Source organism: Neolamprologus brichardi, chromosome 11, assembly GCF_056152115.1.
Source record: "Neolamprologus brichardi isolate AB-2024 chromosome 11, ASM5615211v1, whole genome shotgun sequence".
Taxonomy (NCBI): domain Eukaryota; kingdom Metazoa; phylum Chordata; class Actinopteri; order Cichliformes; family Cichlidae; genus Neolamprologus; species Neolamprologus brichardi.
Genome location: NC_142114.1, coordinates 19377288 through 19400392, shown reverse-complemented (window position 1 = coordinate 19400392; position 23105 = coordinate 19377288). Strand labels below are relative to the sequence as shown.

The window sequence follows — 23105 nt, the reverse complement described above, 5'->3', positions numbered from 1 at the left end:
TTATAATATTCTATGTTCTTGTTTATTCTGGTTATGTCTTTCATTAAGATTTGCCATTTGTTAGGTTTCTGTTCTGTACCTGCCCTGGTCCCACTTCTCTGTGTTCCCTCTGTCTGTCCATAATGTCACAGTGTCTCCTCGTGAATCTGTCTGTTAAGTTCAGTGTCTAGTCTGGATCTCTGTGTCTGTTGTGTATTTCCTGTTTTACTTTGAAGGTCCATGTCTTATGTGAATGTGTCTAGTTCTCCTTCTGTGTCTCATTCCCTCATTATGCCTCTGTGTATTTAAGCCTTGTGTTTGCCTTTGTAAGTTGCTGGTCTGTCTGTGTTGTTTCGCTGAGTCTCCCTGTGGTTCCTCCGTATCACCCTAAGGGTTTTGACTTCATTTCCATGTGTTTAGGTTTTCCCAGTTTTAGTTTATTTCTTAGTTCCTGTCCTTGCCATCTCCACTTAAATAAACTTACTTCTCATATCAACCTCTGTCTGCACTTGGGTCCTTACTTCACCTCCACATGCCTGCCATCGCAGCCGTGACAACATGTATACAACGTTACACTGCCAGTTAAACAAAAGAGCCAAATGTTTGCTTAAATTCCTTATTGCTTATAATTAACATTTATGTTTCAAATAAAGCTAAATTATTGAAAAAAAGAATAACTCATAACAATAATAATAATCATAATAATAATAGTGACATTCAGTCAGTCAGTTACTTTATGGTGTATTTTTTAAAGGGATAACAATTCTACATGCAACAAGCCACCCACCACAGTATTTATAACATTTCACTGTTATTCCGATGTTTCTCAAATTTAGTTTCCTCTTAAAAAGAATTCTACAGACTCTCTGAAGGTTTTGCTAGACTGCCTTGATGACATTAGATCGTGGTTTGCATTACATTTTTTGAATGTAAATGACCAAAAAACTGACCCTGGTCCTCTGGAAAAGTCCAGAACTCCCTTTGCAAAAAATCTGGGATTGTTCTTTGATAGCAGTTTTTCATTTGAGAAACAAATAAATTCTGTAGTAAAAGCCAGCTTCTTCCTTGCAAAAACTAAGAACAATTTGTCAGTTGCTGACTTCAAGAAAGTGATACATGCATTTATTTAATTCAGGCTTGACTGCTGTAATGGTCTTTATTTTGGTATCAGCCATGCTCTGCTCTCTCATCTTCTGCTAGTTCAAAATGCTGCAGCCTGACTCTTGACAGGCACTCGTAAACACGACCATATTTCCCCAGTCTTGGCTCATTTAAACTGGCTTCCAGTGCATTGTAGAATTGATTTTAAGATTTCATTGCTTGTTTTTAAATCTCTAAATGGATTAGCTCCATCATACGTCTGATCTGTTAACTAAAAATACTCCAAATAGAGCTATCAGGTCAGCTGATAAGTTGTTTCTAGTTGTCCCTAGATGCAGGCTAAAAAACAGAGGCTAGTGGTTGTAAAATAGTCTGAAGTCACACAGTCTGTGCTCCAGAGTGAAGGTCTGTTGGCCAACAACAGGATAATGTGACATGCTTAAAAAAATTGATGCAGTTTTACTGAATAACTTTAAATGATGACGAAAATGATGAAAACTTTAACAGATGATGAAAGTCAGTAGTCATTTAGCCATTAATTAAAGCTTCATGAGGTGTACAGAAGATAAATGTTCAAAGGTCAGCCTGACCCCTAACCTGACACTCCCTATCATAAATGAATATCTACATATCTTGTTAAGATGGCGCTGGAGTGATGCAGCCTTTCCAAGTAGCTCTGCAACACCACACCTTTTCTTAACTTTAACTTTCTTTAGACTAGGCTTTCAAACAACGGTGCAATAGACCTCAATACTTTAAATGTGCAATTCACTTGTATTTTTATTTTTATTTTTATTTTTATTCCTATTTATTCTATTTATCCCCTTCGTATATTTTATTTATATATGTCTCTGTATTTATATATGTGTGTGTGTGTGTATATATAATATTCTGCTCACGCTCTGTAACTTCTGTCGGTGCTGTGCTTTTGGAAACCGAATTTCCCCGAGGAACCTACCCGAGGGATTAATAAAGTTTTATCTTATCTTATCAAGCCTATTGCAGGCCTCTGTTTTTCCCTAAAAACCTGGAACACATCTCCCTCCTGTGGTGAAAATGTGTTTGTACAAACACTCTTGAAGAAAATGTCAATTGAAATTTTACAAATCACCTAAATTCACATGATACATTCATTTCTCTATTTCAAATTATGATGTTCAATTATTTCAAGTGAACTATTAAATATATAAATTCCCCTCCCACCTCTGTGGGCGGCCTTTTAGCCTTCAAGCTCAAACTCTTCTGTTCAAACAAGCCTTTTGTTGATCTACATATTTTATATTTTTTACATTATTTACATTTGATCTTTTACATTGTATATAATGTTTATTGATTTTACTGTTTATTTTAATATTTGTGTTCAGCGCTTTGTGATTGTCTGTCTGTGAAAAGCGCTTAATAAATAAAGTTTACTTACTTACTTACTTACTTACTCAGGTCCAGAGGCCTGGGAGCTTGAGGGTCCTGCTCAGTATCTTTGCTGTTCCTAGGATTGCGCTCTTCTAGACAGAGATCTCGAATGTTGTTCCTGAGATCTGCTGGAGCCACTCGCCTAATTTGGGGATCACTGCACCGAGTGGTCCGATTACCACTGGGACCACTGTTACCTTCACCCTCCGCATCTTCTCAAGCTCTTCTCTGAGCTCTTGGTACTTCTTCAGCTTCTCGTATTCTTTCTTCCTGATGTTATCATCGTCATTCGGTATCACTACATCTATCAGTTCCTCGGCTTACAATGACAATGACATAGTAGGGCTGGTTCTGCTAGAGTTTTTCCTTCCCACTGTCACCAAATGCTTGCTCAAAGGAGTCATGTGATTGTGGGGGTTATCTCTGTATTGTTGTAGGACCTTTACCTTATAATATAAAGGCAGCTGTTATTGTGTATTTGTGCAATATAAATAAAACTGAATTGAAATGACAACAACATTGATGCAGACAAAAAAATAAAGTTTCAAACTTTAGAATCCACCAGTATTTATTTTTTAAATAAACAGAGTATCCTCTGTTCCTTCAGTATTATAACTACTTATCATAACATTGTACTGCTAACCAGTACCATGAATTTGTCACCAAATCCAGTTATATCACTAGAGACTTTGTTCCATAAGCACAGCATGTTGATAATAAGAAAGTTAATATTCATTGGTTGTTGGAGGAGGAAGCCTCAGAATTTGCAGCAAATTCTGCAGATAGATGCAGCAGCCACAGCAAATGCGACACTTGCTGCCACGGTTCTCTGTGTTATAAAGTGTCTGTGGGAAACACAAGAGATATGAGCACAGTGTTCATCTGTAGCATTATAACTCACTCTGTTTACTTTCACCACATGTGGAGGAAGCACCAGAGGACTTCACTGACAAAACACATTCACTCATTATTAAATTGGTTAAAAGTATGTGGCCAAAGTCATTCAGTTAATGTTACCTTCCATGAGTCCACTGATACTTCCTCATGTGCTGCTGCTGGATTGTCCATGCTCATTGGACCCTTCAGTTCTTGTTCCTGTTAGTAAGTTGTTTACAGTAGAACCCATATTTATTTAAACACACATTTGTGGCATCTAATCTAATTTACTTGGACAAAGTCAAGTTGAGCACAATAAGCACCACAAATGCAGCACTGAATGTCGTCATATAGGAGAGTTTGAGGGGTCCCGACTTGGATTCTAATACTGTAACCTCTGTGATATAAACTGAGAAGTGCATTTAACATACAAAATGAAAATAATAGGCTATTTTATTAAAGCTTGTGTTGGCTTTACCATTTTGGCTGTACTGACACATTATCAGAACCTAATGACAATGATTTTACTTAAATTGTAAAACTAAGTCGTTAACTCTAATATGATTTTTAACCGTGCACAAACTTGTTACTTTACTTGATCACGCAAAAATATATGAAGTATGAAATTACAGGAAAAATATTAAGCAAATAAATACCCGTGGTTATTATAAAAATTAATAGAAACAGGGAAGTATCTATATTTTTTCTTTTGGCCAGGTTAATCATTCTTGCATGCAGTGTTATTATTTGTGTTGCATTTTAATCCTCCTGTCAGCTTAGTTGTTATTAATTTTTATTTATCGTGTATTTGTTTAATATGAGCTGAATGTGCTAAATATTTTCTCAATGAGCCTCCTGGTATCAGCACGTGATTCATGTGTTTATCAGTCATTAATGTTCTCATATAATGTTTTTCACATCTAAATCTAATAGTAAAACAGTGCACATTACAGTCACACCCACACTTCCTAACTCTTTTCTACCTAATATCCTTGATGATGAGATAGAACAAATGTGCATATTTCATTGAGTTAGTTACAGTTAGTTTTGAGGTGATGCTGTGCTCATTGTTATTCCATGAATGTATGTATTTGTAAACATCATTATAAATACAGGTTGAAACAGCACTTTTGAAAGTGCACAGCTGCTATTCACATTCCTCAAAACACCAGATGGCACTGTCACACATGGGTCTTTTTTATTACTTGTGGTTACCTCTAGTTCTAAATAAGGTCTTTGTAAAAAGTAGTGACCAGAAAATGACCTGAATTGCTGACTATAAAGAGTTATCAGTAAACCTGACACTGGTGTTGATACGGTAATGAAGCTCACATTATATTTCCTCTTTTTGCAAATCTTGCTCAATGAGTATTCCTTTTTACTTCTCTAATCCTCACTGTGTGTGTCTGTATGTGTGAGGCATTATTTCTCTAAATGACTGTGAATTTTAAGCCTAATTACATAAACAATAAACTACAAAGCTAATTAAAATATTAACCTTAGCATTTATTTCTATGTTTTATTGTTGTCATTATTATTTTGGGTGTTTTATTATTTTATTTCTCTGTTACTAGTAAAGAAGTCTTCCCAGCTGTCAGACACTAAGAGAAGTTATTAAATATTGTGTTCAAATAGGTAGCACTTTTCAGAAGAAACAAAGAGCAAACAGTAAAATACTCAGTGATCTGTCAGTTTGTGGTATAATTCCATTTTCAAATTTAAGTAAAAGCACATGTGTCGATGTGTAATATGTAACAGACGTCATTTGTTCATTAACAGGTACTTTTACTGCACTGTTATTTGATTTTATTGCTGTGATGACATTAGGTTGCCACGGCAACGTATTTTATGTACAATGACCTTTGGATTTATTGCTGCAGTTAAAATGCAGTTGCAGTTAAGAGTTTCATTCCTGGAACTAAATTTATTTTTGTATAATTAGGCTACAACTACTTCCTCCTGCAGTTACACTTCTAATAGTTTCTCTGACACCAAAGAAACTTGCAACAGTATAGTTGCAATAATAAATGGGCCTTCATTTGCAGCCCTCTTTGGGTCTTGCAGATAAGAAGATATTTATGTTCCTGTTCTGAACTTCTTTATTTTTTCAGTTACAGTTCCTTTCTTGTGAAATTTTAAACAATAGATATCCATCAACTACTGTGTCATTTCATCTCTGGAAAAACAAAAACAAACAAGGAGACACATGAGACTTATGCATGAATTTTAAGACAGAAGCAAAAGTGTCACTAAAGCAGAACATGCTCTGTAAACTCAGTAGTTGAAAACGTATTTTATTCATTTGAAGAAGTATATTATTACAAATACATTAAAAAATAACATTCAGCTATCATCATTGCACTCCTGAGTGAACAGGTGCAAACTGGTTACACATTTATTTAACTTTCATTTCGGCATGTGGCAGAAAAAATGACATCACCTTTCAAAGGACATAAAACACCCACAGGGACAGTGCAAATGTAGCTTGATCTTCAGTAATGGGTAACTAATGGGGGGAGGGCTGACTGAGATAACCACTAGACAAACACTGGAGAGAGGAGGGAGTCTTCTCTCATGGTTTCATGTGCTCTAAACTAACGTTATTGTTTTACACAGAAGACCAACAATGACCCAAGTACAGATTGCACACCCAGTCAGAATTGATACATTTGATTTGAACTAAAGTGAATTGAATAGAAAGGGTGAATGACAAGTGATGTTGGTCCACAGTTAAACAATGAATGGCAGTGATTCAGTGAGTTTAAAGCCAGAGTTAAGACAAACTACTCTTATTTGTTAATTGAAGCCTTGTTCTTTAAATAGACATAACTCCTTGTTACCAAATGCACACTAAGAAAAGGACAAGTGCCATCTCTGTCACGCATTTATTGCTTGAATGATTTCAAACACAATCCTTAGCAACACCTGCTAGGATCCAGTGCCTACTTGCAAATGTTTGATACATGAAGCACACTACTAAGACTACTAAAAAATATTATATATTTCCACAGCAGCCACAGAACAAAGTAAAAGATGTTTTGTTATATGATGTCTTCATTTTATTTACAATACCCTTAAACTGAAGTCCTACAGTTATTGACTGTCAACAGTTTTCAGTTCACTCAACATTTAAAAAAAAAAGAAAGAACTTTAAATCTGTAGTAAAACTCTCTGATCATATTTTACTCTCAAGTGGGATATTCTGATTTATTAAAAAGACACCGTAAAATGTGTGCAATTCTAATGCATCTAATGCCTTTACTGAAACATCGCACACTACAGTATCATTAAGCGCTGTTTATGTTTGCACTATTGAGATATAGATATTGACAGAGGAGGCAAATGCCTTGCTATCTTAGTCTGCAAACATGCATGAATGACTAGTGGACAATTTTGTGTAGAAATTTTTTCTGGGTTTTTCAGAATTAACATGGCAGAAACATTTCAGACACAAATAGAAATGCACAGACAGAAAAGAATAGAAAACAGGAACAAGTAAAAAAATATATAAAATAAAAAAAATAAGCCCCGCAATTCCCACATAGCACATTATACATTACTTAGCAAACATCTTAATAAAAAACCATGGTGACAATTATGAAGATGAAGTCATCTAGGCATGTTGAAGGGATTTAAATGATAAAGTAGCTCACTGTTATCATACATATCAATAACTATACTCATCACACAGGTTCACCTGTCCCAGGAAAACATCTACAGTTCCCTCATGTTTATGTAAACCCTGACAAAGATAAAGCGTGCCTATATAAAGCATTTATTGTTATTTATCAGGGTAAGTAAAAAAAAAAAAGTAGTATTATTCTGAAATATGATCCACATTATTGTCTAGTGTGCAATGGATGGTTTTCCCAAACCTGCCCAATAGCATTCAAATGATTTTAAACAGAAGCATTATTAGTTATTGTCACTGCTGACCTTTCGTTTGCAGGGATGATAAAGCAGATTTCATTTAAATCTTTAAATTGCTGCACCTTTACAGTTCACTAAGATAATGAAGCAATGAATTGTCACACTGATCATCAAGTAGCATCCAGGAGTGTTGCTTTTAAAAAATTACTACTTCACTATTAGCCACAAATAAGAATCTTGTATGAAATCACATGACAAAAGTGATATATAAATATCTGAATCAAATAAAAAGAATATCACTGCTCAGATAACTGCACTTTGCACTTCAAAGAAAATGCTGAATATAAGAACAGGAACACTATGATATGCCGTTTACTCAAAGTAATAAGGAAACATTGTTCCCATGGCAATAAATTTCAGAGCTGGTTGATTATTGACTACTTTTAAAGTGCTTTGACTCTGGAGTTCAAGTCCAAGCTAGCCCACAATCAATGGAGTGAGATTGACTGCTTCTGGCCGGCTTGGATATGAATCACATCCAGTACACTCAGCGTATGCGAACCTGAGCATAGGTTTCTGCAGCATTAGGATCAGGCTGAGGGGCGGGCCTCATCACACGGTGCATGTGAGCGTCATATGTAGGAAGGGAGAATGCTGCAGGAGCCCTGCTGTTCGCTTGAACCTGAGCATAATTTGAGGATTCACTCTGTACCCCCATCTGAACTCTCCCATCATTTCTCTTTGGGAAAAACCTAACATCTGCATAGTTCAACTCCTACAGAGGAAAGAGAGTAGGATAAGATTATAACTGTGAAATACAGGGAGTCTTATTGTATTTGTTTTAGACTCTTTAATATCCAACTTTCATTCAGTTACATTGCAATAAATTAAATATTAAACACATATTTGGCTAATTTTATGAAAAACACAACCATGAGCCCGACAGTTGTATCCAGCTGTTAAGTTGGGTTTAACTCAAAGTCTGACAAGGTTCAAAGTTTGATGCTGAGCATAAGGTACACAAGTGTTAACTGTATGTTAGGAGGCATACTCTATTAATCGGTCCATATAAACTATATATGGACTAAGCTATAGTCCATAAGTGTGTCTCAAAACTCCAAGATTATGAATCTGTGATAATTTTTCTAGTAAAATTTATAAACATAAGAAAATAGTTGATTTGAGGAATATTGGTTTTAATTCATCTGATGTTTCTGTAAATGATTTAAGTAATGGGTTTAGGGATGAAACATTGTTTCCTTAAACATATACTCAGGTATATGCATACTCATGTGAATTTGAAGGAATTAGCAACCTTTACCTGATTTGAGGAAGCTGCAGTTCCCTGGCCTCCTTTAATACAACGACAACAAATAATAATAACAGGAGTTAAATGTAGGGAGAAGCAATAATTACTTTACATGTACTCAGCAGGGGTAATATTAACTAAAAAAAAACCCGAGAATAACACAGCATGTAAATTAAGATGTGTAAATTAATTAAGTTTCACCATAAACTGATTCCAATGTATTTATACCAGTACAGTTTTAGTACAGGCTGCATTTACTGATTCATATACCATTTTATTATTATTGTCATTATTTTTTTTTTCTTGTAATGCATTAATGCTACCACTCAAAAACACACACAGAAAGAGCTGGGGATTAAATGACCAACCTTTTGATTAGCAGATGACTCACTTTATCTGCTGAGCCACTAGCTGCCAATACTACAAAATAATCTTGATCCAGACACACCACACACACACACACACACACACACACACACACACACACACTAACCTGTTGTAGATTTCTTCAGAGGTCCTCTGTTGAGAGAGATAAAGACTTATGATTATACTACACATATAAAAATTTGCCAAATAACAATAATATAGTCAATACATATTAAGTATTATTATAATCAATATATCAATAATCACTATATTATCAACATTACTAGAAATTGAGATGCTGTTTCACTCTTTTTATACTTTTGGTCCCTGTTCAAAAGGTGTAAATATTACAAATAATAATCAGTAAGTCCAAACTATTTTTTATTTCAAGTTTTTGAAGTGTTTTACTTAACTGACATTTTTATGACAAATACTGATAACACATATAATCAATTTTAAAAAAATTTTCAAATACAATTTTCCGGTGTCCCCATGAGAAGTAGCAATAAAGACTCGTCAAATTAAAGCTGTAGTAATCATTAAAACTACACAGACAATGGACATTCAGAAATTTGTGCACTTTTAGAAAAACGTCCACCTGTTTCCAACTTACTTTTTCTTATAAAAGAAGTATCCGCCACCAACAGCTGCAGCAACAAGGACTAAACATGCAATTACTATTCCAGCGATGGCACCAGCAGATAATCCTGATGATTTTTCTGGGAATGTACAAAAAGCAATAGATATTGTTGCTTTTTAAAAAAAAATAAAAAAAATAGGAATGACTCCATCATCTCACAGTCACTTAATAGTTTCCTTTGAATTTGTAACTGGTCAAGTTTCAGTGTCAATTTATTACACAGAAGAGCTGCTGAACTCCTTGCGTGGAGAACATTTTGTATATGGTCATATATATGGTCATAAACAACCAGAGGAGTCTGCTCAGCAACAGGTTGCTTCTCCTAAAGTCTAGGACAAACAGACTTAAAAACTTCTCTGTCCAACATGCCATCAAACTGTTTAACTCCTCACTAGAAAGGAGAGGGAGGAGAAACAGGAGGACAAAGGAGGGTGTGGACAACTAAGCTGTCATATTCTCTTATTCCCCTTTATTTATCTAATTCTGTAATTATGTACAAATTTCTGTCGGTGTTCTGCTACTGAAAACTGGAAATTGGAAGCTGGAAGCTACCTAAAAGAATAATAAAGTTCTATCTATCTATCTATCTATCTATCTATCTATCAGAGATAGATAGATAGATAGATAGATAGATAGATAGATAGATAGATAGATAGATAGATAGATAGATAGATAGATAGCAAACAACTATCTTTAAATGGAGTTCTGTACTTAAAAACACTGTTGTCTCATGAGCTTGAAATGAATCTTAACCTTATTAGATGAAGTCAAAGGAGCTTGCAAAGAAAAGCGTCTGGACTTCTTTAAGTTGCTTGAAGACGTTTCACCTCTCATCCAAGAAGCAACTTAAAGAAGTCCAGACGCTTTTCTTTGCAAGCTCCTTTGACTACAATGACCTGGATGACTGAGAACCTTCACAGACCTTATTAGATGAAAGATTAATTATTAATTCATCTTAATCTTGTTAGTATCAAAGATCTCTAAGAAAATGTTAGGAAGCCTATTAGTGGCATGACAGTTAAAGCTATCTAAAAAATCCAAGAGAATCAATACATGCAGATACCTGTTACAGTCAGTCCATGCACCACTGATGATGATGTTCTCTCAGTTATATTATTCCATGCCTGACAGATGTAGTTTCCACTGTCAGAAAGTTCAACCCCTTCTTTAATGTACTCAACTGAATTGGTGAGTATTTTTGTCCCATTTAAGAACCAGGTGAATCTGGCAGTTGGTGCGGATTCAGCAGAGCAGGTCAGTTTTAAGGCGCCTTTGATAATTATCTTATCTGGACCTTTGATTTGAACATTTTCTGGTCCATCTGAAAAACAGGTAAAAAATAATAAATGTGTTCATTACTTTTAAATTTCTGCATTACTAGACTACATATCATATTAGTTGTACCATTCAAAGTTTTAAATTATTTTACTGTATGCATGAACAAGAAGTGTAGACTGACCAGGCTGTTACTTACAATTAACAGTCATGATGTATTTATCTCCATGACTGCTGACAGGGTTGCTGATATTACAAAAATATTCTCCTTCATCTTTCCTCTTCACAGTGTGAAAGGTCAACACTCTGTTATTGTCAGAAAGGGTCATGTTGTCAGTCAGGGTCAGATCGGAGCCATCCTTCATCCAGTTTCTTGTAAAGACTGAGCCAGAAGCCTCACAGGTTAAACTGACTGAGGTTCCCTCAACTGTCAGGTTTGTTGATGGTTTGACAGAAGAACCTGATATTTTCTCTGTTTGACAAAAAAATAATAATTAAGAACAAAAATAATACAATAACAAGAACAAAAGTAGATGATCATTTGAATACCAAAATTATACACTAAAATCAGTGATGGTGAAATAGAAGAACAACTGAAAAATCAAAATAATAAGATTAAAAACACCAAAGAAAACCACAGAGATGAGGAGACCTCTTGAGATATGGTATTGTAATTCTCTGTAGAATAATGTGCAGGATAGTGATCAACACTAAATTACAGTTATATAATCTAATACCAATTTAATATTTATTACTGTTTGACATTTTCATACAACTTCACCTTCAAGGTCAAGGCATCTAATATTAAATTTAAATGTGCCGGACACTTTTAATTTAACACTTTTATTTCCTCCAATACCAATTTAATACTAAGTGATACCAGACACTTTTTTTACCCTATTTAAATATAACTGATGTTTTGTGAGTAGATGAAGAGAACAACGACAGAGAGAGACAACTTTTTATTTATGTCTTTTTGTGGTGCCAAGGATGCTACTTCTATAAGAAGGTTTATGAAGATGTGGAGTTGGAGGCAGGGGTGATCAGATTATAACATGAATACAGTAAAGTCCACTCTCACCCCTGTGGGTGGTTTTATATTCTTCAAGCTTGGGTCCTCTATCAGAGGCCTGGTAGCTTGAGGCTCCTGTGTAGTATCGATGCTGTTCCTAGGTTTGTGATCTTCTGGATAGAGATCTTGGATTTTTTCCCTGCGATTGCCTTGACTCACTCGCCCAGTTTAAGGGTCACTGCCCTGAGTCCTCCGATTACCACTGAGACAACTGTTGCCTTCCCCCTCCACACCTTCTCTAGCTCCTCTATTAGCCCTTAGTATTTCTCAAGCTTCACATGTTCCTTGGTATTGCTACATCTATCACTACGGCTGTCGTCCTCTACTTGTCCACCACTTGTCTGTCCAGTTGGTTAGGCATCACCTGTTCATCTGTATCTGAAGGTCCCACAGGATCTTTGCTTGGTTATTCTCAAATATCCTAAGGAAGGTATTCCAATTTGGCCTCAGGATTTTGAGATTATAGTCAGCACAGATGTTCCTGTATACTGGGCCGAACACTTGGTTATAACTTTTCATGTCTGCCCTGCCTGCTAGCATCTACCTTAAGTTTTTTTTCAACTTCACAAGATATTGAATTAAAATAAAAATCATCACAGTCAAAGTGCACGTGAAAAAGTGCATAATAACTTTTTCATTACATTTTCCTTGTGTTAAAGGGTGATTTGTTGTAAATCCTTTTCTCTATCAGCCCCATTTGTTTTCTGCGTGAGAAAATATGTCAAGAGCCTGTAGTATATGAGGAAACCATTGCATTTGAAAATTGTTTTTCTGTATTGTTTATCTCCACAAATATTTTTATATGTGTGAAATCATTATCTGAATATAGCTCTAGTCAAAAATATATGCATGAATCACACACTTTAACAATAAATCAAACCTACCCAGCACTGTGATGGCTGAAGGCTGAGATGTTTGAGATCTCAGAGTTTTGCTGTTAAAGGCCTGACAGCTGTAGTTTCCACTGTGACTCAACTGAACATCCATCAGTCTGAGCTCTGATCCAGTATCAGACAGCTGATCTCCATTCAGAAACCAGTTAAACTGGGCAGGGGGTCTGGATCCAACCGAGCAGGTGAGGCTGATGTCTGACCCTACAGGAAAGTATCCTTGTGGTGGAGATAATATCAAATTGATATTTTCTGGGCCATCTAAATGTAGAGGGGACATAGAAAAGTTAAAGTTAACTGTATGAAAAATTTAAAGGTATACAGCAGGGGTTTCAATGTTTTTTATATTGTGGGCCACATACAGTCTACTTTGCACTTAGGTGGGTCAAACCAGTGAAACTCCAATTTCAGCCAGTGTAGAGAAGTTTACTTACACAATTTATCAATGAGCTGTCGTAGTATAAGACAAAGAAGAGCTTTTTCAACAGTATGTCTAAGATTTTTCACATGACAAAGACATGAAGCGTAATACATTAAAGACGTGTGTCAGCTTGACTCTGGGTTTAAAATGTAAGAGGTAATGTGTAAAATTACAGAAATCTGTCATTTAATTACTTTGGTGTATTGTGAATGCCCTTGAAGGAGTTCTTTATCAAAATAAAAAGGTTTAAAACCTACAAAGAATAACAGTTAATAGTCCAAACTTTCTGTCCTCTTTCATCTTTTCCAAAACCATCCAGTAGGGCGGATGGGAATCTTTGTCAGGCTGATTCTGGCCCACAGGCCTTTATATGACAACCCTGGTATATACCATTCAGTTTGGCTTATTGTGAAACTGTGACATTATTAGCCAGATCATTCCACATTATATCACAATAAAAAAAATTGACTTACTCTGTAATGTATGAAAACAAAACCATCTAAATGAAACTAACTGCACTGTGAATTAGGTGATTTAAACTGTAATTTAAATCACCTAATAATTAAAAAAAAAAAAAATTCTTCTAACTCACAGCTGATGGAGAGGTTTACTGGATCACTGGTACCAGTACTGACAGGATTGGACACACGACACCTGAATGGTCCCTGGTCAAAGCGGGTCACATTGATTATAGTCAGACTGGAGCCTCCATCAGTGAGCTGAACTCTGTCACTTGCTGTAACCTCAGAGCTGCCGTTCAACCAGAGGAAAGAGAGAGAGGATCCAGAGGCCGAGCAGGACAGAGAGACAGAACCACTGAACTCAACCAAGTCTGTGCTGCTGGAATTTACCAACACATTGGAGACTTTCTCTGTGAAAAAAAAAAAAAAATAGTTGTATTTTTTTTTTTTTGCATCAACAATAGAAAATAAGCATTAAAATTACAAAAAATCCAATTCCAGCTAAACCTCAAATAGAAACAATACATTTATAATTAAACCTTAAAAGAAATACTGTACAAACCAAAACCTTTAAATACTAGATTTCACATAACTGGCAATATCAACTCCTTTTAAGTGACTATTCTGAACAGAATAAATGAGATTAATTGAGTTCTCAGTTTGTTCTTTATAGTATGGGGGTCAATACTACCTTATAAAATAAATAAACCATTCAGTTTCTTACAGCCACTTTTTAGAGTCTTTAATATCACAGTCTTAAGAATAAGACGAATTATTGCAAGAATGCATTACTGCAGTGAGTAGAGATGTAACATAAACGTACTAATCATTACAGGTATTTTTACATGTTCAATATATTGTAAACTTGCTTAAATATTGCAAAAACAGTTAAGCTGTTGAATTTCTACATCTGCTCACCGTATATCAACAGAGTAGTACGGCCATTCTGGATTTTTCCATCTTGTACAATGGTAACAGTGTATTCTCCAGTGTCATCCAGAGTGAGACTCCTGAGCTCCAAAGACGCAGTAGATGGGAAGAAGGTGATCCTGCCTTCATACTCAGGTTCAATAGTTTCTTCTGAGTTAATCATGTATACTATATCTGTAGTGAAATTAACATTCCAGTTCACAGAGTGAGACGGTTTCTCTGTTGGAGACACTGTTGTAGTGAACATCGCCGTTTCTCCTACAGCTGCATTCAGATGATCATCAGGCAACACACCAGCTCCTTCAGTGAAACCTGCGGGAGAAGAATAGCAAAGTGCTGTTGTTACTCAAACATATAAAACACTTGTGGAATATATAAAGATTAAGAGTTATTTTCATTAAAGTCTAATGTCAGCTTTTCCAGATAATACTGCACATAATTCTGGTCGAGTTTCAGGAACTCGCTCAATAATCGCGTGGTTATTAAAACTGTTAACCAGCTGTTGCTTTTTGTGACTTGTTGCTATTCTAAGCCCTTGAACAACCGAAGGAAAATCTGACTTTTTGTAAAGAGACCACAAGTTATACTGAACATCTTAATTTTGAGACTTACTTGCAAATGCCACAGAAACAACAAGAAGCTGTAGTAACAAAGCCATTAATTCAATATCCGTGAAGTGTGCAGTTAGGAATGTTTAACTATCAAACTGACCAAAAATCTACTGGCTCAGTATGGTGAATGAAACTCTACAAGATGCAGTGCCAGTTTCATGCGCAAAGAGAGTCCTAGATTTTTTTTTTTTTTTTTGTAATTTAATGCACCAGAAAACTTGCAGGATGCCTCCCTCATGTGGTGTGTTAGTGCAAGATGTAAAACTTGAAATGTTGCTATGAAGATGTTGATGTCCAGTCACAGGATGTTTTTCCGATTAACCCACACAGTTTAATTGATCAATAGAAAACAAATCACTATGCAGTAATATATTCCTCACTGCATGCCACAGCCCTAGTTATTTGTTTATTTAATACTCAGAAAGATACCGAGAATGTTTTATAACCAACCAAAATGGCCTAAAACTATCAACAGAATGCAACCAATGTTGAAACAATTCATTTCTGTTGCTTTCAAAACTAAAAGTCAAACTCTGAGCCAAAATCTTGATAGGTTTTTGTGAGTATTTAAAATTCTGAGTAAGACGATGAAGCAAGGCAAAATAGTGTCTAGCATGCCCTGAGGTCAACATTAGAGGAAGAATAAATTTCTATTTCAAAAAACAGAATCATTTATTTTCATTTTAAGGTAGAGAGTTTCAGGGTAGGCATAACCAAAACAACATACACAATACAGGCCTTTTAAATGCCTCCCTAGACTAAAAGGGAAACCAGGTCTGTTCTCTTCAAAATGATCATTTGCAATATTTACAATATGTACAAATTAATTAATCTTGTTTTTTGTTTTTTTAGTGCAGAAAATCGGTCACACAACAAAACACAGCTAAACACACAAAGCCTTGTTGGAAGCTGGAAGTACATATAGGCAGGGCACAGCTGATTTGGATGGGCCCCAATTAATAGCCAGCTCCATTCAGTCTCCCAAACCAATAGTCAGCTTTCACCTGGAACTTATATAAGCAAAAAAACAGTGGAGAAAATTAATAACACCACCCCCGCAATACACAAAATTATGACTTGGATCATAACGACTATCCAACACAGTCACAGAGCTTGTTCCTATCCCACCTGTCCCAGGGTAAGAGGCTTAATACTGTAATAATCCAAGTTGTGATATGTCAGAAAACCAAAAACAAGACACCATCACAGAAGGCAAGATCAGAAACTTTATTTCACAACTTACACTCAAAATGGAGATTTCAAACAAAGATTGAGAGGATGTGACCTACAGTAAAGTTCCCAGAAGACAACATGCACTACAAACCAACCACATGCAAATTGCTCACACTGCACACAGTGAAAACAATTCCTTAAAACCCCAAAAATGAGTCAGGATATTGCCACCCTATCCTAAATCTTGGTTGGCCATATACCAGAAATCCCTTTTTGGCATAACCAAATACCAATTGTTCCTGTCTTGAATTCTATCACTGCTGTGATGGGTCATTGGAGCCTAATTGCCAAAATAGATCAATTAATTTCTCTCTGACAATAAATCATGTTGAATTCTTCCAAGTGACACATCCTGTAACTAGCTGTTACAGTACAGAAGGAAAGCTTAATGTGACTAAACAGAATCTGACACAAACATTTAGTAGAAAGGTTTGTTAATGATTAACAAGTTCATGAAGTTTAACCTTTCAGAATAACAACATTACTTCCTTATGACACCATATATTGAATGAACATTCATGTACCGGTATCAGCAAAGGAAAAGGCAAAGACTGAAGGACTGCTTTAAAAATGGAAACATTTTCTGATGTACTTGTGATATACTTCTTCATTTTTGGGTCCATCTCAGGTGAGCTCTCACTGCTTGATGTGGCAGAAAAAAACTGTCTGCTTACACTGACTTTATAGTTTTACTTTGTTTATTGTTTGTTTGTTTTTCACTTTATGAGACATCTGTTGAATACTTCTAGTTCATCTTTAACCACAATGTGACCTTAATATTATAAACAGAAATAAAATTTTCCTGCTCAGATAACATGGATCAGAGAAGAAGCAGGTTTGTACAAAAGTATTTTAAATGAGAGTAGGAGAGCAGTGCCGTGATCCTTATAATTCTCTCAGGGCTTCTCTAGTAATGCTTAGTTTTCCTCGTCCTTTGTGTCATTCTTCATTGATCGTTAATTGTTCATCATGCGACTTTAACTCTTTTTACTTCTCTGATTTGTTCTTCATGAATATAGAGAGAGAAGAGTGGAAACAAAAGACATTTAAAAGAAAGTTGAGTGCTTCCTTCTGAATCTCAGTTTAAAGCCATTCAAATTAAATCCTATAGTTCTTGTCTCCTTTCTCCTCCGGATGCAGGACTTGGGACACCTTTTTCAAGACTGATTTCAGATGGAGGACAGAGGAGACAGGAGAAATGTGGGAAGCCTTTGATCAGGTTGCTTCTGTTGGCTCCCTGTTTCTAGATTATGTTGTACCTGAATCTGTCAGTGTCAGTTTTGTTTCTTGAATTAACCTGCTGTGTGTGCTTCTTTTTCTTTTTTCTTTTTCAATAAATCTCTGATGAAAATAGCGTGACCTTTTCAGACTTGCTTTATTTTCTACAGATTAATTAAACTTTTTGAGATTTTTTATATATGTGACTGGACATTTGGATGTCTTTATAGCAACATTTTAAGTTTTACATCTTGCACTAACACAGTTGCACCACTTGAGGAAGACATCCTGCAAGTTTTCTAGTGCATGAAACTGACACTGCATCTTGTTAAGTAGAGTTTCATTCACCATACTGAGCCAGTAGATTTTTGATCAGTTTGATAGTAAAACATTCCTAACTGCACACTTCACGGATATTTAATTAATGGCTTTGTTACTACAGCCTCTTGTTGTTTTTGTGTCATTTGCAAGTAAGTCTCCAAATTAAGATGTTCCGTATAACTTGTGGTCTCTTTACAAAAAGTCAGCTTTTCCTTCGGTTGTTCGCCAAAGGCTTAGAATAGCAAGTCACCAAAAACAACAGCTGGTTAACTGTTTTAATAACCACGCGATTATTGAGCGAGTTCCTGAAACTCAACCAGAATTATGTGCAGTATTATCTGGAAAAGCTGACATTAGACTTTAATGAAAATAACTCTTAATCTTTATATATTCCACAAGTGTTTTATATGTTTGAGTAACAACAGCACTTTGCTATTCTCTCCTGCAGGTTTCACTGAAGGAGCTGGTGTGTTGCCTGATGATCATCTGAATGCAACTGTAGGAGAAACGGCGATGTTCACTACAACACTGTCTCAAACAGAGAAACCGCTTCAATCTGTGAACTGGAATGTTAATTTCACTACAGATATAGTATACATGATTAACTCAGAAGAAACTATTGAACCTGAGTATGAAGGCAGGATCACCTTCTTCCCATCTACTGCGTCTTTGGAGCTCAGGAGTCTCACTCTGGATGACAATGGAGAATACACTGTTACCATTGTACAAGATGGAAAAATCCAGAATGGCCGTACTACTCTGTTGATATATGGTGAGCAGATGTAGAAATTCAACAGCTTAACTGTTTTTGCAATATTTAAGCAAGTTTACATTATATTGAACATGTAAAAATACCTGTAATGATTAGTACGTTTATGTTACATCTCTACTCACTGCAGTAATGCATTCTTGCAATAATTAGTCTTATTCTTAAGACTGTGATAATAAAGACTTTTAAAAAGTGGCTGTAACAAACTGAATGGTTTGTTTGAAGGTAATATTAATTCCCATAAAGCAAAGAACAAGCTGAGAACTCAATTGTCTCGTTTATTCTGTTCAGAATATTCACTTAAAGGGAGTTGATTTATTTTTTTATACAAATAAAAATATTCCAAGGTTTTGATTGGTACAGTATTTCTTACAATTATTGCTATTCTGTCATTTTAGGTTGGGTATGTAATATATCCTCCTTAACATGACATGGTTTAGCTGGAATTGATTTGTAATTATTTTAATGCTTATTTTCTATTGTTGTATTTTTCTTTCACAGAGAAAGTCTCCAATGTGTTGGTAACTTCCAGCAGCACAGACTTGGTTGAGTTCAGTGGTTCTGTCTCTCTGTCCTGCTCTGCCTCTGGATCCTCTCTCTCTTTCCTCTGGTTGAACGGCAGCTCTGAGGTTACAGCAAGTGACAGAGTTCAGCTCACTGATGGAGGCTCCAGTCTGACTATAATCAATGTGACCCGCTTTGACCAGGGACCATTCAGGTGTCGTGTGTCCAATCCTGTCAGTACTGGTACCAGTGATCCAGTAAACCTCATCATCAGCTGTGAGTTACTAAAGTAAATGTTCAGTAATTTATCTGAAAACAAGCATCAGAGTGTTTAGATATCATTTTAGATTTCAGAATATTAGATATGTCCGATAAGCTGAATAGAAGATAGATGAGATATTTTTTCTGTTGACATGATGTGAAGCAATGTAGTTGTGTGAAATACTTTTACGATTTCACAAGAAAAAGTGAATGTAATATACTTTTACATTTTCCATCCACCCAACGTAACTTTTCTATGTTCCCTCTATATTTAGATGGTCCAGAAAATATACATTTGATCTTACCTCCATCAAAAGGATACTTTCCTGTAGGGTCAGACATCAGCCTCACCTGCTCGGTTGGATCCAGACCCCCTGCCCAGTTTAACTGGTTTCTGAATGGAGATCAGCTGCCTTATACTGGATCAGAGCTCAGACTGATGGATGTTCAGATGAGTCACAGTGGAAACTACAGCTGTCAGGCCTTTAACAGCAAAACTCTGAGATCTCAAACATCTGAGCCTTCAGCCATCACTGTGCTGGGTAGGTTTGATTTATTGTTAAAGTGTGTGATTCATGCATTCTTTGCTCTCTGGATTCTCAGCCACATGTTAAACAAATTCTTCTTTCTTTAACATGTGGCTGTTATGATAACAACGTTGTTATGATTTCATTACATATTGTGAGCTTTATGCGATTAGCCTAACATTATCACAGTTTGTATAAGCCAGCAAAAAAGTCTTCAGTTCATTTTTGACATGCTAACAGGTAGTAAACATTATTTGATTCATTTATGGTTTCAGGGTGAAAGAATAGCATTTTCTTAGGGTATTTTGTATTTACAATTAAGTAAAGCATGAATAAATTGTTATGGACTTGTTTTAAATATATATTCAATCACCATGGGATAATTGCACATTGGGGATTAATAATGAATTAATAGGAACTCTAGCTAACTTTCAGAGCTTTGGGAGTCATCATTGCTACAACATAGTTAAGCTAAAGAACCATATCATCAGGATGTTCATAATATTAAAAATGATAGCATTTAGCAATACTTAGTGTTACATGAGGATCATACAGGTATGCATCACCAGCAAGCAGATAAATCTCTCTTTTAGTTTCTAACCTGTATGTAAAGAATTGTATGTGCATTTTCTTTCTTAACAATTTATCTCTTGGCAAACAGAGAAAATATCAGGTCCTTCAATTTTGCTTAACTCGTCAACAAACCTGCCAGCTGTGGGGACTTCTGTCAGCTTATCCTGTGAGGCTTCTGGCTCAGTCTTTACCAGAAACTGGATGAAGGATGGCTTCAAACTGACCCTGACTGACAACATGATCCTTTCTGACAATAACAGAGTGTTGACCTTTAACACTGTGAAGAAGAAAGATGAAGGAGAATATTTTTGTAATGTCAGCAACCCTGTCAGCAGTGATGGAGTTAAATATGTTCTGATTGTTAACTGTAAGTAACATGGTGTTCAGTTTACACTAACTGTTCACACGTATGGTTATATAAATTTTGAGGTACAATATTGGCACTACTAACAATCTATTTAATCAATCATTGCAATTTTTTTAATGCAATGAACACATTTATTGTGTGTATTACTTTATTATTTGTTCTTCAGACAGACCAAAACATTTTCAAATCAAAGTTCCAAAAAAGATCCATATCAATATCAAAGACACCTTAAATTTGACCTCAGCCCAACTGTTCATGTTGTCCTGATTCTTAATTTGAGGTGAAGACAAACGACTTCCAAGTCCCAGTAAGGTGCGTCAAAACAATGATTTTATTAAAACACACACATATATATATATATACAGTGGGGCAAAAAAGTATTTAGTCAGCCACCGATTGTGCAAGTTCCCCCACTTAAAATGATGACAGAGGTCAGTAATTTGCACCAGAGGTACACTTCAACTGTGAGAGACAGAATGTGAAAAAAAAATCCATGAATTCACATGGTAGGATTTGTAAAGAATTTATTCGTAAATCAGGGTGGAAAATAAGTATTTGGTCAATAACAAAAATACAACTCAATACTTTGTAACATAACCTTTGTTGGCAATAACAGAGGTCAAACGTTTACTATAGGTCTTTACCAGGTTTGCACACACAGTAGCTGGTATTTTGGCCCATTCCTCCATGCAGATCTTCTCAAGAGCAGTGATGTTTTGGGGCTGTCGCCGAGCAACATGGACTTTCAACTCCCGCCACAGATTTTCTATGGGGTTGAGGTCTGGAGACTGGCTAGGCCACTCCAGGACTTTCAAATGCTTCTTACGGAGCCACTCCTTTGTTGCCCGGGCGGTGTGTTTTGGATCATTGTCATGTTGGAAGACCCAGCCTCGTTTCATCTTCAAAGTTCTCACTGATGGAAGGAGGTTGTGGCTCAAAATCTCACGATACTTGGCCCCATTCATTCTGTCCTTAACACGGATCAGTCGTCCTGTCCCCTTGGCAGAAAAACAGCCCCATAGCATGATGTTTCCACCCCCATGCTTCACAGTAGGTATGGTGTTCTTGGGATGCAACTCAGTATTCTTCTTCCTCCAAACACGACGAGTTGAGTTTATACCAAAAAGTTCTACTTTGGTTTCATCTGACCACATGACATTCTCCCAATCCTCTGCTGTATCATCCATGTGCTCTCTGGCAAACTTCAGACGGGCCTGGACATGCACTGGCTTCAGCAGCGGAACACGTCTGGCACTGCGGGATTTGATTCCCTGCCGTTGTAGTGTGTTACTGATGGTGACCTTTGTTACTTTGGTCCCAGCTCTCTGCAGGTCATTCACCAGGTCCCCCCGTGTGGTTCTGGGATCTTTGCTCACCGTTCTCATGATCATTTTGACCCCACGGGATGAGATCTTGCGTGGAGCCCCAGATCGAGGGAGATCATCAGTGGTCTTGTATGTCTTCCATTTTCTGATGATTGCTCCCACAGTTGATTTTTTCACACCAAGCTGCTTGCCTATTGTAGATTCACTCTTCCCAGTCTGGTGCAGGTCTACAATTCTTTTCCTGGTGTCCTTCGAAAGCTCTTTGGTCTTGGCCATGGCGGAGTTTGGAGTCTGACTGGTTGAGGCTGTGGACAGGTGTCTTTTATACAGATGATGAGGTCAAACAGGTGCCATTCATACAGGTAACGAGTGGGGGACAGAAAAGCTTCTTACAGAAGACGTTACAGGTCTGTGAGAGCCAGGGATTTTCCTTGTTTGAGGTGACCAAATACTTATTTTCCACCCTGATTTACGAATAAATTCTTTACAAATCCTACCATGTGAATTCATGGATTTTTTTTCACATTCTGTCTCTCACAGTTGAAGTGTACCTCTGGTGCAAATTACTGACCTCTGTCATCATTTTAAGTGGGGGAACTTGCACAATCGGTGGCTGACTAAATACTTTTTTGCCCCACTGTATATATATATATATATATATATATATATATATGGGAAGCCGAGCACGATCACTCACACAGCATCGATCTTCTTCGAACAATAAATGGGGTGTCATATATATACGAAAATGGTGCGTCACAAGCAGATAATCAACAAGCATAAGTTCCAGTAAGTT

The 23105-nt window shown here is 36.3% G+C and overlaps 2 protein-coding genes across 2 annotated transcripts; one reads left to right on the top strand and one right to left on the bottom strand.

Annotated features, from left to right (window-relative positions):
- Window positions 1-7644: 7644 nt before the first annotated feature.
- Window positions 7645-15330, bottom strand: LOC102781241 (cell adhesion molecule CEACAM1-like). Its single transcript, XM_087847789.1, has 10 exons — window positions 15213-15330; window positions 14589-14912; window positions 13802-14080; window positions 12783-13049; window positions 11026-11298; window positions 10615-10872; window positions 9525-9630; window positions 9039-9064; window positions 8558-8589; window positions 7645-8011 (listed from the first exon to the last, which is right to left on the bottom strand). Exons 1-10 carry the CDS (start codon window positions 15256-15258, stop codon window positions 7784-7786), a joined length of 1839 nt encoding a protein of 612 aa, XP_087703915.1. The 5' UTR covers window positions 15259-15330; the 3' UTR covers window positions 7645-7783.
- A 2756-nt stretch (window positions 15331-18086) lies between these two features.
- LOC102790022 (cell adhesion molecule CEACAM1-like) lies at window positions 18087-21251 on the top strand. Its single transcript, XM_087847933.1, has 6 exons — window positions 18087-18132; window positions 18432-18755; window positions 19254-19532; window positions 19793-20059; window positions 20706-20984; window positions 21151-21251. The coding sequence occupies exons 1-6, from the start codon at window positions 18087-18089 to the stop codon at window positions 21249-21251; spliced, it is 1296 nt and encodes a 431-aa protein (XP_087704059.1).
- The last annotated feature ends 1854 nt before the right edge of the window (window positions 21252-23105 follow it).

What these genes read in the sequence shown, in the direction of transcription:
- LOC102790022 (XM_087847933.1), top strand. Translation starts at nt 18,087, where the DNA reads ATGGCTTTGTTACTACAGCCTCTTGTTGTTTTTGTGTCATTTGCAA. An exon ending in TACTACTCTGTTGATATATG is followed by an intron (nt 18,756 to 19,253) that starts GTGAGCAGATGT and finishes TTTCTTTCACAG; the next exon opens with AGAAAGTCTCCAATGTGTTG. An exon ending in AGTAAACCTCATCATCAGCT is followed by an intron (nt 19,533 to 19,792) that starts GTGAGTTACTAA and finishes CTCTATATTTAG; the next exon opens with ATGGTCCAGAAAATATACAT.
- LOC102781241 (XM_087847789.1), bottom strand. Translation starts at nt 15,258, where the DNA reads ATGGCTTTGTTACTACAGCTTCTTGTTGTTTCTGTGGCATTTGCAA. An exon ending in AGTAAACCTCTCCATCAGCT is followed by an intron (nt 13,050 to 13,801) that starts GTGAGTTAGAAG and finishes CTCTACATTTAG; the next exon opens with ATGGCCCAGAAAATATCAAT. An exon ending in TTCAGCCATCACAGTGCTGG is followed by an intron (nt 11,299 to 12,782) that starts GTAGGTTTGATT and finishes TTTGTCAAACAG; the next exon opens with AGAAAATATCAGGTTCTTCT.